At 33.7% G+C, this 14,773-nt stretch overlaps 1 protein-coding gene across 8 annotated transcripts in view; it reads right to left on the reverse strand.

Annotated features, from left to right (window-relative positions):
• CGNL1 (cingulin like 1) overlaps window positions 1-14,773 on the reverse strand; it is a 51,469-nt gene that overhangs the window by 21,128 nt on the left and 15,568 nt on the right. For all 8 annotated transcript variants that reach the window (XM_085233580.1, XM_085233583.1, XM_085233581.1 and 5 more), the window contains 5 exons: window positions 14,505-14,598; window positions 13,409-13,510; window positions 12,340-12,488; window positions 11,658-11,793; window positions 10,617-10,829 (listed from right to left, as the gene is read on the reverse strand). In XM_085233580.1, coding sequence (XP_085089706.1) covers window positions 10,617-10,829; window positions 11,658-11,793; window positions 12,340-12,488; window positions 13,409-13,510; window positions 14,505-14,598 — 694 coding nt within the window. The remainder of the gene's footprint in view (window positions 1-10,616; window positions 10,830-11,657; window positions 11,794-12,339; window positions 12,489-13,408; window positions 13,511-14,504; window positions 14,599-14,773) is intronic.

The following is a 14,773-nucleotide window of genomic DNA, read 5'->3' on the forward strand; positions in this document are numbered from 1 at the left end:
GAACTGTGGATAACCCGCTTCAGAGAGCTAAAATGAGATTATGTAAACAAGTACAGAGCACAAGACAGATAAAACTGGTTAAACAAGATTCCCAATGACAAAAGCTGGAATGAAATACAGTATATTCAGGCATATTTGCCATACAAAAAAAAAAATAAGGGGCAGGGGGGGACGACACAACATTAAAGTATTGAAGGGGATTCTGTGGATATTAAAACTGTCATTTCTCAATTCCAAGAATACAGTTTAGTCCCTATGATAAAATATGCTTATTTCTTCTTATTTCCATTTCCTAATTTTTGCATTATGTTTTAATAAAACAACTTCTTACTATTAGAATGACATAAAAGGTAAAAACTCTACAACAATTTCCTTCTGCTTGACTGTACATCCTTCGTCTTTCCTTCCAATATGTGTATTCTTGCTCTGTTTTTCAGGGCATTCAGTACCTTCTACAGTTAGTCTGTTTTGTATCCAGATTCCCACATGTTCTATCTCTGAAAGAGTAACACTTTCATCTTAGTACCCCTTTCAGGCAAGTCTTACACTCATACTCCCGGTTTTTATTTTTAATATATTTTATTATACTTTTTTGTTATATTATGCTTTACCAAACTGTAGTTTTATCATATTTAAATTCATGACTTAAGAATGAACAAGCCTAATCATCAGACTTCAGCTACTGATGTTAGGTAAAATAAATTGGAAATGGGTTGCAAATTTGTGAGATTAAATAATAATAAGAAGAAAAAAAACCTGTCTGGAAAAAAATAGACATAGTTGTAATGATGTACTAGAATGCAAAGATCTCCATGACTGCTTGAAGATACACTACATTTAGCATGGATATAGATGTTCAGCTCCTTAAGAGAGATTAAAGTGCTTATTATTTGTTTTTTTTTTTATCAATTATGACACAACAGTGAATGTAAGTCACAAGCCACATCTAGAAAGGGGAAGATCATATGAGGTATCAGTAGAATACAGTACTAAGTACTAAATTGCTATTGAAAGAAAAAATCCTCATATACTAGACTCATTTATTTCCTTCTTTATAGCAAAGTACTTCTGTAACACTGGTCTTACACAGTTGCATCAATTTAATTGAAAGTGACTGTAATCAAATTCACGAAGAAACTGTCACTTTTTGTGTAGACACACTAGCTAATTAAAAAGAAGCAAAGGCATTTGCAGAGCTTAACTAGATAACCGACATCACAAGTGTAGCACAAGTTTAATAAAAACAGCTTAACAAAACAGATATGAACTCGTGCCTTACTGTATGACAGAATCTGCACGCAATCTGCTGAATCTGACCATTCCATACAAATTTTTTTGCAATAGTGTTTAAGATGCTTTTGTTCAATTCCCCCACAAATAAATCAGCTTCTGCTTTGTGACACAGTCACTGAGCCATATCACACATGCAGTAACTTGATGTACTAGCTTGGCAGTGGTCCTCTTACATAGTACATATACACCACAGAACACACATATACACACACATGAAAACTGTTATCATAAATCTCTAAAAAGTTCAATCCCGGTATCAGTCACTGAGCATTCCTGTAAGATTTAAGGTAGCTAATAAGATTTTAACAAAGTCCTAAGGCAAAGTACTGTTTAAAAGAAACTAAATACCATTACTGAAAGGCCATAGTTACAGTGTCTATACAATATAACTGCATCTTATTAAATATGGAGCAATTAAGTTTCTTCTTCTGAGTAATTGCACATAGCTTCCAGAAAACAGCAGTATTTTAGTGCCATAGATTCAAAGCACCACACATAAAACAAGTTATCAAATTCTAGAAGAAAAAAAAAATCAGTTTCTGACAAGAAAAAAATAACATACATAAAGAAAAATAATCTACAGTGGTCCTTATAAACAAGTGAAAAATGTATAACCTTATAAATTTTAATATTGAAACATAGAGGATTAGTCAATCAGTTTAGGAGGCAAGCGCTGAGGAACCACTTCAGAATTAGAAATGAAAAGAAGATAAACTTCTCTGCCAAAATAAAGACATAAGTGGATGAGAGATATATTTTTCTTCTTAAATATACATTATGAAGGCAAAATCTAGCAGACCATTTCCAAATTGGTAAACTATTGTGGCAATGGAAGGAACTACAATCACTGCTGAGTTATTTCGATATGGCATGTCTCTTAAAACCACATGCACAACTGAGATAAAGCTTTTGCTTAATAGAAAAAACTACATCTGTGAGTACATGTTATTAAGCTTCATAATTATTTCAGTGCCAGCACCTTCTATTTTGCCCTGCAGAATTGGCCTCACTGAACAGACATTACATATATAATAAAAACAGAAGTTTATAGAACTACCTCACACACAAAGTTAAGGATTCTGAAAACTTGAAATGCAAGTTACACACTTGTTCCGTTTCCATGGGATGCACAACTCACATGTTTTGTACAGAAAAACCATTATAGAACCTTTTGTGGTTAAAACTGACTTCACTTCACCTCCTAGTAAATGACGTAGGATATATTGGTAAATTTTTGTACGCTACTTCTAACACAGATATTCTGATGAGTATAATGAGTGTATTGTATTGAGCACCTATATCCATGGTAACACAAATTAATGAGTATAACCTCTTCATGCTGCTGCTACTATGGCCTAAGTCCTAATTTGCTTAACCCAGTTTCTATAATTTTCTGAAACTAAACTGAATTAAGCCATAGTTTTCTTTCAGTTACACAGCAGGTTTAAAGGTAGCTATTCTACACATTAGAAGCTCCACTAAACAGCTCAGAGTTTAATTTTAACCCAAATAAATGAATAAAACAAATCTGACATACAAATGTCAAATAGATATAAATCTCTATACATTTGACAAATAAACTTGAGTAAGTCCACAGATTCCACAGCAAAGTGATTGGAACCAAAATCTTAATGGGAATGAAAAAAGAACCAGAAAGCCACAAGACCAAAAAAAATTGCACTGAAAGCAGAAGAATAGAAATAATAAATATGTATTTACTAAAGCTCTGTTTTCTCTAACACCTAAAACTAAATCCAAACTTCCAGCTGTTCATCTCTACCCTGTTAGCAACAAGAATCTGTAAAATTCTTGGGGAACATCTCATCTTCAACAGTGTTGATCCAAACAGAGAACTACAAAGCACTATTCACCTCTGGGAGCTTAAGCAGCAGAGGACTCCATGTCATCAATGACATCACCTTGGAGTTTCATACTTGTTTGCACGTAATATTATAGCACATTTAACCACATCATGCCATTCAGTAGCATCCTCTACAGGATCACTGGCTTGTTTACTGTAAAATCAGGAAATATTTATTAAAAAAGTCAAGGGCTTATAATGAAACTAGATGTTGCTGCTGAAGTAAAGCTGTGCTGCAGAAATTAATGAGGTGGTTAAGAGAAAGGTTTCACAATTAAAGTGCTCGAATGTAGGAGTAGCCCTAGAAAATCTGAATGCTCTTCTCATCTTTGCCAAAGACTTCCTGAGGCAAGTTACCTTACCCAGGCTTTCCAGATGGCTTCAATAATTGCATGCCCCTTCATTTTCTTAGTGCTTGATTTGAGTCACTATTGTTTGATTTCTAAAGACATAAGCATAAGGTCCCAACTGAAGTAAACAAAAATTGTACCTTAAATATGTCAAGAAATATATAATGTTTAAAATTATTTTAACCTAGGCATCTCAAATGGAACAAGGACACTCAGGATTCTTCTGACAGTAATCTCTCTTCTTTCTACTTTCCTACAGTTAATTCAGTGAATAAAATTACACACTCAACTTGCAGCTACATGGAGAAGAATTTAAGTTTGTGAAACAAATGATATAATTCTGTCTTCTAAACAAGTGTCTAATAGTGTATTCTAAGTTGAAGAACAAACCAAAGTCTGAAAAATACTGATAAAATACAATGTTGGAATATTTTATTAAGTACAAAGCTACTTTTAATTTATAGCAGACTAGAAGAAAACGAGAGAATGCATGTGCATATACAAGTGTATGATTTGGTATGCACACCTCATCTGTAAAGCTCAGCCTGGCTTACATCTACTCTGCTGAGCCCACGTAGTCACAGTTGCTGGAATATGAATGCATGGCACATTCTGTTTTTAGCTTTGGACCTAAGGAAGTTATTCTGCATAAGAAAACTTCAGCAGGAATTCAGTTCCCTCACTTCCCATCCAGCTCCTTCCAAGTGTTTTGCCTGATAAGAACTTTATTAGATTAAGTCTTTTGTCTTCATGCATATAGTTATATACATGCCCAGAAATATATTAAAATTTATTAACATTACTCAAAACAAAGTTAAAATAAATATTTATGCAACAAAGGAGTTGGAACAATCTGAGTAAATCAAATGCATTTATATACGCTCCAACCTTAACTTTGGTGAAAGCTGTGAAGAGATTAAAAAAAAAAAAATCAGAGGTAGATCTCAGTATTGAAGATATCAAAATCTTTCTCACTACCCATTATTATGTCAAGAAACATTCTGGAAGTTCTGGAGATTCACATAAAATATTCTATTGTGATCTGAGTAGAGCAAAAAACTTCTTTGATAGGAATGCAGAAAATGCTCTGTGGCACCGCACCTTCTTTTCTACCACACCCTCATCACTGGCAAAAACATGAGAGTGATTGTATAACTGATCATTAAAAAATGATTTTGGCTGACTTTGGTGTTTTGGCTAGTGAAATTCCCCTTCAGCAGTGGCTATACAGAGCCTAACCTTTAGAAATTTTTACACAATACAGGAGGAACTAAAGTGAGGGAAAGCCAAGTGTCTCATTCACAGCTTATTAAAATTTTGTCTCTATTTATTAAGCATAATTCAGTCATAATTTCTAACAACGTTTATATTTTCATTCAGAATAATATTTAGTCAAGTAAAATTGTTCATTCTTTAATTGCCACACTTGAAGTACAAATCTACAGAATAAATCTCCATTCAAAATGAGCCAGAGTACAAATAAAGGTTTTCTAGTGGGAATCAACAGACTTCTAAGCATCCTTTCCATATTCATCCTTGTGAAATCAAAGTAAATGACATTAAAATCTTTCAAAAACTGCGGTAAAAGAAAATCGTGGCTCACTTTACTTCGTTCCTAGCAGTAAATGCTTAAGGTATTAAGGAGACACTGCTAAAAATAACCCTAAAATCTCAGGGGTCATTTTTTCACTTTGCTGTCGGATGAGTTATTCAGCTTCTTGAACTACACGTTTTTATGCTTTTATTCATGTGACTTCAGGAATTCAGATCTACCCATATCCCTCAGCTGATCCTGAAAGAGCTGGAGCAACAGAGACATTAAATCCCTTTCTTTTGTCCTCTCCTGTCAGCCATACCCAAGAACTTATATCCAAGGAAAACAGATGAACATTTTGAAAAAGGGTCTAAGCACAGATAAGAATCAACACAGAGACAGCCCTTTAATTGTAATTCTTGCTACCTCTTCAGAGCTTCTGAAATTAGCATTATTCAGGTATGGCCATCTAGTTTTTAAAGCTCGTGAATACAAATAACAGGTCTTTACTTCTGTTTGTACTTCCAGAATTTTCACAGTAAGGCAATTCTTTTTTACTTCACATATTATTACTTAAAGTAGTCCTGGGATAAGTGATATACTAGCACTGGATAATAAAATCTTCTGCCTCTAAAAAGGGAGTATGAAACCTGTTTAAAAGCAAAATGGAGTTTTATGGCTACAAAAAAAAAAAACTAAGAAAATAAATTATTTGTCTGGTTTTACTTACTGCTTTTCTACCTTGCACTGATTATATATTTATTCATTCACTTTAGAAGAAGGCTTAGCCTACTTGAACACATGGCTCAGCCTCTGGAATTTAGCTATCATTAGTTACATATTAAAAGGGTCAGTGTGTTTCAGTACATTTCTCGCATTGAGGTACAATGCAAATAACTTGAATCCTCAACCATACTTCAGAAGGTTATTCAGTAAGCAAATGTATAAACTTCTAAGTGGATCAGACTTCTTTTGCTTGCTTTTCAGTCAGATCCATGCCATTAACTGGTTAAAAGTTCACTTGTGACAGTTTAAAGACAAGTCTTTTCTTCTTGTCTGACCATTTTCACTAATCTAAACGGAATCATATCTCTAATACTATTTCCAAAACTATTTCAGTTTTGATTTATAAGATTAATCAAAGATTTAAAGGCCTACATCGTAAAACTGAGAATGAAATCCCTTTTTTTTTTTTTTTACAGAGAATACATTGAACAAGATTACCTAATATAAGCACAACCTAACATTTATGCAGTTAGAATATCCAAACCCAGGACAGCATTAACCTCTCAACAACTAGCCATACCCATGTCATATTATCCTCATAGCTATGAATCAGAACACACTCACACTGGCTCACATTAGCTTTTCTTTTTTCAAGGTCAGAAGTTGTTGCAAAAACTAGAGTAAAATATTAACTAGTTAAGTGTTTATACTGTACCCTACTGAATAGACTTGTACAGTCCAACATTTCACATACATCAACATATACTTTCACAGGGCAAAACACCTGAATATACATACTCTGTCTTCTGCTGATAAGGATTAAAAATTCTCCTGATGGTATTTAAAAAAAAAAAAAAAAAACGAACAACCACAAAACAAGCAAAAAAAACCTACCTAACCCCACAGGCTCCCATCAGCTTTCAAGAAGAAAAGAAAAAAATTAAACCCATTAAAATAAATAAATAAAGAATCCAACTCTGTCCCTTTCCCTTCTCAACTCAGACTGAAATAATTCAAATTGGGTTCACAATGGTATGAAATGACTACTATACATAAATCTAGTTTTACCTTTACGTTTACATATGATGCAATCCAACACAAAGAACACTTGACATACAGAAGATTCTCTGCAATGCCTTGCAATCAGCAGATATCTTTATCCTCAGTAACATGGGCAACCACAGTTTGGTGTTCACAAAGCACAGCAGTTACTTTTATTTTAGATTGAAGCTATATACTCGAGCCATTTCTACAAGAATGGCACACAGAGTATATGTCAACATCATTCACAACACTTAATCGATTTTCTGTTAAGCTTCTGGTCTACATGGGAGAATTTACTAGCTTTAAAGAAGAAATACATTATCAGGTCAGGCAGAAAAGATATACTACTCACTTTCATCTCAAAATTCTTTACCTTGTAATTTCTTTTACTGAGCTAGATTCACCTAAATTCACAACTAACTCATACAGGTTGAGAAAAAAAAAATTAATCAAAACCTTTTCTCATACTTGATACTCTAAATTAAAAAATGCTGAGTATTTATTTATTTTAAAGTATATATTAAAGTATATATTTAGTTTGTAACATGGGAAGAAGGTAAAAACAGATTCTTACTGTTCCTATCACTTGCTCTGCTAAAATTCCTTCTGTTTAATCACACCAAATACATGCCAGTCATAGCTCACACGACCAGGAGCTTCACTGCATTCTTCAAATGTGTTGATAAACAAATCAACTTCTAGTGCTCTTTGAGCATCTGTTCTATTACTCTGTGGATGAAGTCAGAAGTATTACAAACCCAAATAAATCAGTCAAGGTCAGGCTTAGGTAAGTTCTTTTGTAAGGAGATGGCTACAGCTTTCCATAGCATTTAACGCATCATTTGTGCAGCCTGCTTTTCAAATTCAGCACTGCTGTGTAGTTTGCAACTGTGCTTCCCTGAGATGGTACAGTTTCAGGAGAGCTTGAACTGGTTGCAGTTTGCTGCAACTTTCTCCCTGTTGTATTATCTTCCAAAATTTATTTCCAAATTTTACTGAAACAGTGGCTCTTCATCTAGTGACAGAGCACTTGTGGTTATATAGTACAATTCTGGCCTGCTGTATTGGAGGTTAAGATTAAATAATATAAACTTTCATATTACTTTAAAATCAGGAGGGGGATTCATACTCATTTCTTCTCTAGTACTTGCAGTGATAAAGTCATCTCTCATTAACTAAAAAGGCACTAGTTTTTAATGGAAATAGTCTGATCTCAAACTTAATAAACAAGCAACCATGTTAAGAACAGTCACAGTTATTCCAACACCACAACCGAAAGATACAACACACAAATGATTTACCTAACTAAATTTGAGCAAAGAAAGAAGCTCAGGATCTGTGGTTTTATATAACAATCTTTATCAAAAAGCAAACAGATAAAACTACTGCCATACCAGTGTGTATGAGATAGTACAGCACATGACAAATATCCTCCCCTTTTATTCTCCCAGTCTGTTTATATAATATGACTTAAAACAGATCCATGTAGGGCTTTAACAACAGACTAACTGTGCTGTGCATCTACCTGTAGTAGCTGGAAATTTCTGTTGATTTAACACTGGCACAAAAACGACTTCCTTTCTCCCAGCAAATAGTTCCTTTGGGGCCTAACACAAAACAACTTTATTCAGCATACTGATCTGAGAGTAATAAAGAAGTAGCATAAGATTTAATGACCTGATATATATAGACTTCAGTTTACTCCCATCTGCGAAATATCATTGTAGTTATTTTCTGTATGAGAAACATTGTTACACCATTTACATACTACTTTTCCTCATTAAGTGTCCCCTACCACTTATCTTTGATGTGAACTTCTTGTATCTCACCACACAGTATACATCTTTCCATCTTGTAATAATGCAAAAAGTACTTAAAAATTCAAACAGCTTCAATTATATAAACCATGATTTTCACACACACAATCTGGGGTATCCTAGCTTGATTATAAAACCAAAGATTAACATCTTAAATAGGATCAAAGCAGATCACTGATCCAACTCCTTGTAGAGACCAGTTTTATTTTCCTGATAGGTAATTTATCAAACACAAACAAATAATCTCAAGAAGTGGGCACAGACATAGCTCTGGATTTCAAAAATTGTTCAGGATATTAAAATCATCCAGTTAAGCACTACAAAATCTTCTCTAAAATAAAGAGGAGCATCACTTGAAGTAGAATAAGAAGAGCAAAACTTACTCTTAGAGCAACATGAATGAGTTAAACTTTTGAACATCTTACATTGACTATAATGTGCAAATTAAAAAAAAAAAAGAAAAAAAAAAGCTATTTATAACTACCTAAGCAAACCAGTCACAGCAAACCAGTCACAGAGCCATTTCCCAGACTATCTTATTGTTATGCGAAACAGACTACTCTTTCATTTCTTGTCAGTCATAATTACAGTTCCATAATTGAAATACAGTAAATTACCATGCAGTAACTTTGAGAGATGGTTCATTGAGGTTAAGCTGTCACTACAATTACTGTATAAGAAAAAATGTTAATTTAAATGTTCTAGTTTTCTTTCAAAGGAAAAGAATGAATTTGGTTCAAGCAGCTTAGATGAGTCAAATATCTTCATAATTAAATAAACAAAGGGAAACAAGATATTTAAACAGTCGATCAATCTCAAGCAGAAGTTCTAGGCTGTAAATAGACCAGTGCAAATAAATTTCTCTAACTGTTGAAGAAAACTGCATATCTAAAAACAACCCTTTTAAAGAATACTCTTCATACAAATTCAACTGAATGCAATATGTATCCAGTATCTTCCACTGGAGATCCTAGTTTGCTCATAAAGCACACAAAGCTTTCTTTCAAGCTTAATTCTAGTTCAGTTCTACATCATGTTTACAATCATGACTAGGAGGATTAACTGCAACTCAACACCACTAAAGTGGGGGGGAAAATGTACTAATATTAGCATAAGCATTTCTAAGCATAAAATTGGGCATACAATTTTGATTTATACATTTGTCATGTGACATTTTCTTTTAGAAATTTTCTAAATCATTTGACATAAAATTAAAAGGAATACAGAAAAGTTAAATAATTGTCACTGCAAAAATAATACTTTAAATTTCACAAGAACTGTTCCCCATCAGAAAACAGTTCAGTAAATTCCCAGCTACTGTCTCTGTCATGATAACCTCACAAAGAACATATTTTGATAAACAGTACAAAATAAGCTCCTGAAAACTGTTCCCTTTTTACTCCTCAGGAAGTCTGCCTGGCTGATGTTGGAAGAGAACTCCTCCATTCTTATTTCCCACTCTCTGCTGCATTCCTTATGCTCAAATAAGATTAGCTCAACAAATGTAACAAAAAACACTAATAAGTAGTACAACAGGCAAGGTGGAACAATGTAACTAGGGAATAGAATGCAACACAAGGAGATGATAGAAGGAACAGGGGATGGTGATGAACTGTGGAGATCTGCTAGAAGAACCAAACGATAATCTGAGCAAGGCACATGAGGCACTCTTCAGAGTATGCTATAGGTTTTAGCAATGCCATTCTACTCCAGACAAGCAAGCAAGAAGTCCTCTGTACTACCTCATCCGTTCTCTCTCAGTTTGCAACAAAGGAAAAATAAGCATGTAGTCAAAAACTGTTTGAGGAAAGGGCTCACAATTTTAGCTGCAACAAAGAATCAAAACATTGCTGAAGTATGAAATAAAGCTCAGTATCAGAAGCTATAAATCTCCCAGCCTAAATTCTTATCAATTCACTTTGCTAAAAAAAATTAGGATCTGAAAGCTTCTAGTGATTCATTTTTCTCTGTAAAGCTTAATTATATCTTACCTCCATTGCTTTCTCCAAGCTCTGTTGTAGATTTAGCATTTCTTTATCATGTTGCTCTTTGAGCTTATCCATCTCCATGTCATGGTTAGACACCTCTTCTTTTAGTGCTCCTTTTAAAGCTGTAAGCTCCCGCTCTCTCTTTCTCAAAATTTCTTCTTGTTGATCTTTTGCAATTAATATTTCTTGCAGATCCTGCTTCATTTGCATTAGCTCCTAAAGAACATCAAAATCAAAACTAAACACAATTGTGTCACAGATGGCTCCAATGCCTGTTCTGTTTGTGTTTCAGAGGACAGTTAAGAATAAGATCCCCAAGGCCAATTTTGTTTCCCACAACCAACATACTGTTTGCAACTTTTACAGAATGCTACAAATCTACTGAAAACCAAAATTATTAGAACTGATTAGAATGATAGGAACTGTAACTGATGTTTTATATGAGTGAATATATCTGATGCTACAGAACTACCAAAAGATTTTGACAGGGTTACATGTTACAAAAGATGCAAATAAAGTAGGAGTCAAAATAAGGCTGCATTTTAACAACTCCTTCAGTCCTACCTTCAAAGAGGTAGAGAAAAACAAAGATCTTTGTTTCCTACACTGCAAGATAAGTGAAAGTAATGATCAGTCCTTGCTGACTTTTCTGCTGTAAGGAATAAAGAAAGTTCTTCCACAAGTTAAAACAGTTTAAATTTCCAGAGGTGCTGCTTTTCTACCAAAGCTATGCTTCTACACCCTTTTACACCCTCCCTCCCCCCCAGTGTTCTCCCTTGAAGTAACTTCCCCTTGCCAAATTGCTGGGAAAGAAGAACTGTTCAGAACTGTTCTATGGACAGTTGTCAACTCTGCTCTGCTAGATTCTGCTCAAACTTCCAGCTGACTATCAGGTAAGGCACTAGCTTAATACTTCAGTTTCTTAATGGCCAACAGAATTGAATGCTACACAGATAAGCTAAAGCATGTTTTTCTTCTCCTGTTTCTTGATTTCAACTTTTTATTTCAACTTCTTTATCCCCTTTCTATTTCTTTACAACTAACCTCAATCAGAACTTCTTTTTCCCGTTCATCAGTATGTTTTGCATTATCCAGTTCATCATGCATCTCAGAGAGCTGGTCTTGAAGGTCTCTGATCTCAGTCTGGTGTTTTTCCTGCTCCATCTTCACTTGAAAAAGCCTCATCAGAAAAAATCAGAGGGGATTTTTTTTCTTTTAATCATAGAAATACTAATTTGTTCTTTCAAGTAGTTAAAAAATAAAAAAAAATAAAAAAATACACTTATTTACTCCCATGTTCCACACAGGGGAACAGGACATGAAGCAGAAAAATGAAACATCAGAGAGGAAAAAATGAGAGCTCTTTTAAATAGATAATTAAGTGGAAAGTTAAATTGTATTTTAAATTTGGTACAGTATTCTTAAATTATTCTTGAATCTTGAATTAAAGCAATCAAGTATTTCTGTATTTTAAAAATTTGAATCATGCATTATGACAACAAAACAATAAAAACAATTTGTAGTAAGAAAAGGACTATAAGTCAACAATCTTTCTTCTCCTTGAAGATATTCTGAAAGTATGCAATTTTTCAACAGTAGAAACATTTTGTACTATAAGATATGTCACTGTCTGATTCCATTAATAAACTCAGATTGCACAGGTACCTTTAATCTAAGAAATTTGAGCTATAAGTTCCAATGAATATGTTTTCTAGAATGAACTCACTCCTCTAGGTTTTGCCTGAGCTCCTTCTCGTTTTCTTCCAGATTCTTTTTTAAGGCATCTTTTTCACTTATACTTTCATCAAGTCGAAGTTGAAGCTCTTGCAGGCTTGCTCGTGTAGCATCTCTCTCCTCTTTGCAATTTTGCTGATTCTAAATTTTGTACATCAAAAGTTAAGCAAGATAACAGACTAAGCATAAACACTCCTTTTTTACTGTATGAAAGGAGTCATTTCAAGGCTTTGACATTTGTCATTTGTAGAAATATTTATTAAGTTATGAATATTAAAATACTGGATTTTTTATTAAAACACAGCTTTTCAATTTTTGTGAGATATGTGAAAAGTGAAGTTTCCTCCTCATCAGTTTTCAAGTATATTGATTCCTCTTACCAAACTCAAAATGCAAACTGAAAGAAGCCAGCCTGCCCTTTCCATGTCTTCAGAGCATGACTGTACTTAAGTACTTTAGATTCAGTATTGAAATAAGGCACTTAATTAATAGCACCTGAGTAATACAGTTTGTCTCCCATTCCATAAATGTCTCACAGCAGCCTGCAGATTAAAATCTGCCTCCACAGATATCAAGCAGATTTTAATGTAGATCTGCCTAATACGGCTAAAATTCATTCTCGAGTACTGAGAAGGAGGAGATTTCTTAAAGAGGATAGCTGTTACAAGGAACTATATTTTGAAAAAGTCTTCTGAAATGCACAGGTACATTCAGATGGAAAAGAATATGAAGCAAAACAGTTCCAATTATCTGATATATCTACACACGTTTCAGCCACTCACACAGGAGTGTTAATGTTCTTTTATTATAAACATACTGGCATCCATACATAACAGTTTAGATCACATGAAATGCAATGTACCCTATGAAACTATAATGATTACGTAAACACCAACAGTTTACAAAACATTCCTAATATTTAAGTCTGAAACGGAATAAGCACTGGAAAATTGAACAAAAGATGCCTTTCCTTCTGCACAATATTCAGCTGATCAGTTGCCACCTTCTTAGAAAGGTATATTTGAAATATTCAAAAGCTTTATAACAAAACAGTACAGTACCGTGATTTCTAGATCCAGTTTTTTCTGCAATTCTTCCACTTTCTTTTCAAGTTCAGTTTTTTGCTCCACCAATGCTTTCACTTCAGCTGAAGTATCAGAAACCTACAATTACATGGAGATGCTTATTCCCACAAACATAAGATGTTCTTTGACAATTTCATTTTTAGATCTAAAGTGAAACTACAAGCAATACCAATAAAGTGTAGCACCAACTGCCCAAGATCAGCTGGGATTTTTCATACAAGCTAATACTTTCAATGGAACCGCGATTCAATTTTCATAAAACTTCTTAGGAATTGCTGCAGGCATGTTGCCAATAATACAGAAAACATTACAAACCTACAAAGAAATTGAAATAAGGCAACATCTGAATTAAATCACTAATACTTTGGGACAAATCTTACTGAAATACCTCCAATTACACAGACATCAAAGCGATTCATACATATATGTCAAGACAGATTTTTCAAGTTCATAATTTCCAGGAACCTCTAAAAATATGTTTCATATTTTCATTTTGATTCATTATAGACCAGGATAAAACATTCACTGGAAGTAAACATTTAGTTCTTCTAGTGCTATCTTTTCAACAACTGGACATTTCTTCACTCTGCTTTAAAACTGAAAAACCAGCACTCCTCAGAAACAAAAACTTTAAGAAGCAGACTCTCAATGACATTTAAAACAATATCCTAGATTACTGTTTTCTCTGTATTGCATATTAAAATACTATCTCCACTTAGGTACCAATTTACATTATTTTAATCAGATGTTCCATTATTTTTAAAATGTTGTATGCCAGCATTTTCTTCAGTACAATAATCTTTTGATGTCCAAGAGATTTACTGATTGCATTTCTTTCTTCTGATAAGTGAACACTGACATAGTCCTCATGGCAGACTTTTACAGTCTTTTTTAACTGCTAACAAAAATCCCACAAGGCACTTCAGCACATGTTTAACACTAAGCTGTATCACTGGAAAACGACAAGCAGGAATGCTCTCACTAAGTCAGTGAGGGGATTCAAACTTTTAAAGCACTGGCTGAACATGAAATAAAAAAAAAAAAACTTAAAAAAAATAAAATAAAAATTCACCTGCATTTTTCCAGCAGCTCTGGACTTTAAAGTCTGAATTTTCTCAAAAACCAAGTTGACTTTCCTCTTTGTTGCATCATCATTATCAGTGCTTCTAAAATGCAGAGAAGAAAGCAACAATATGATCAAAGGCACTATTTTGTTAGCATCAAAACAAATTAAAAGCGTCCAAACTATTAAAAAAATCACCACTATAAAAAAAATCTATGAACAAGTCAGAAATTATCTCAATGATGATTTCATTAAATGCTCTGAAGGAAATTGTTAAA

The sequence above is a fragment of the Meleagris gallopavo genome, chromosome 12 (genome assembly GCF_905368555.1).
Source record: "Meleagris gallopavo chromosome 12, MGAL_WU_HG_1.1, whole genome shotgun sequence".
In the NCBI taxonomy this organism is placed as follows: Eukaryota; Metazoa; Chordata; class Aves; order Galliformes; family Phasianidae; genus Meleagris; species Meleagris gallopavo.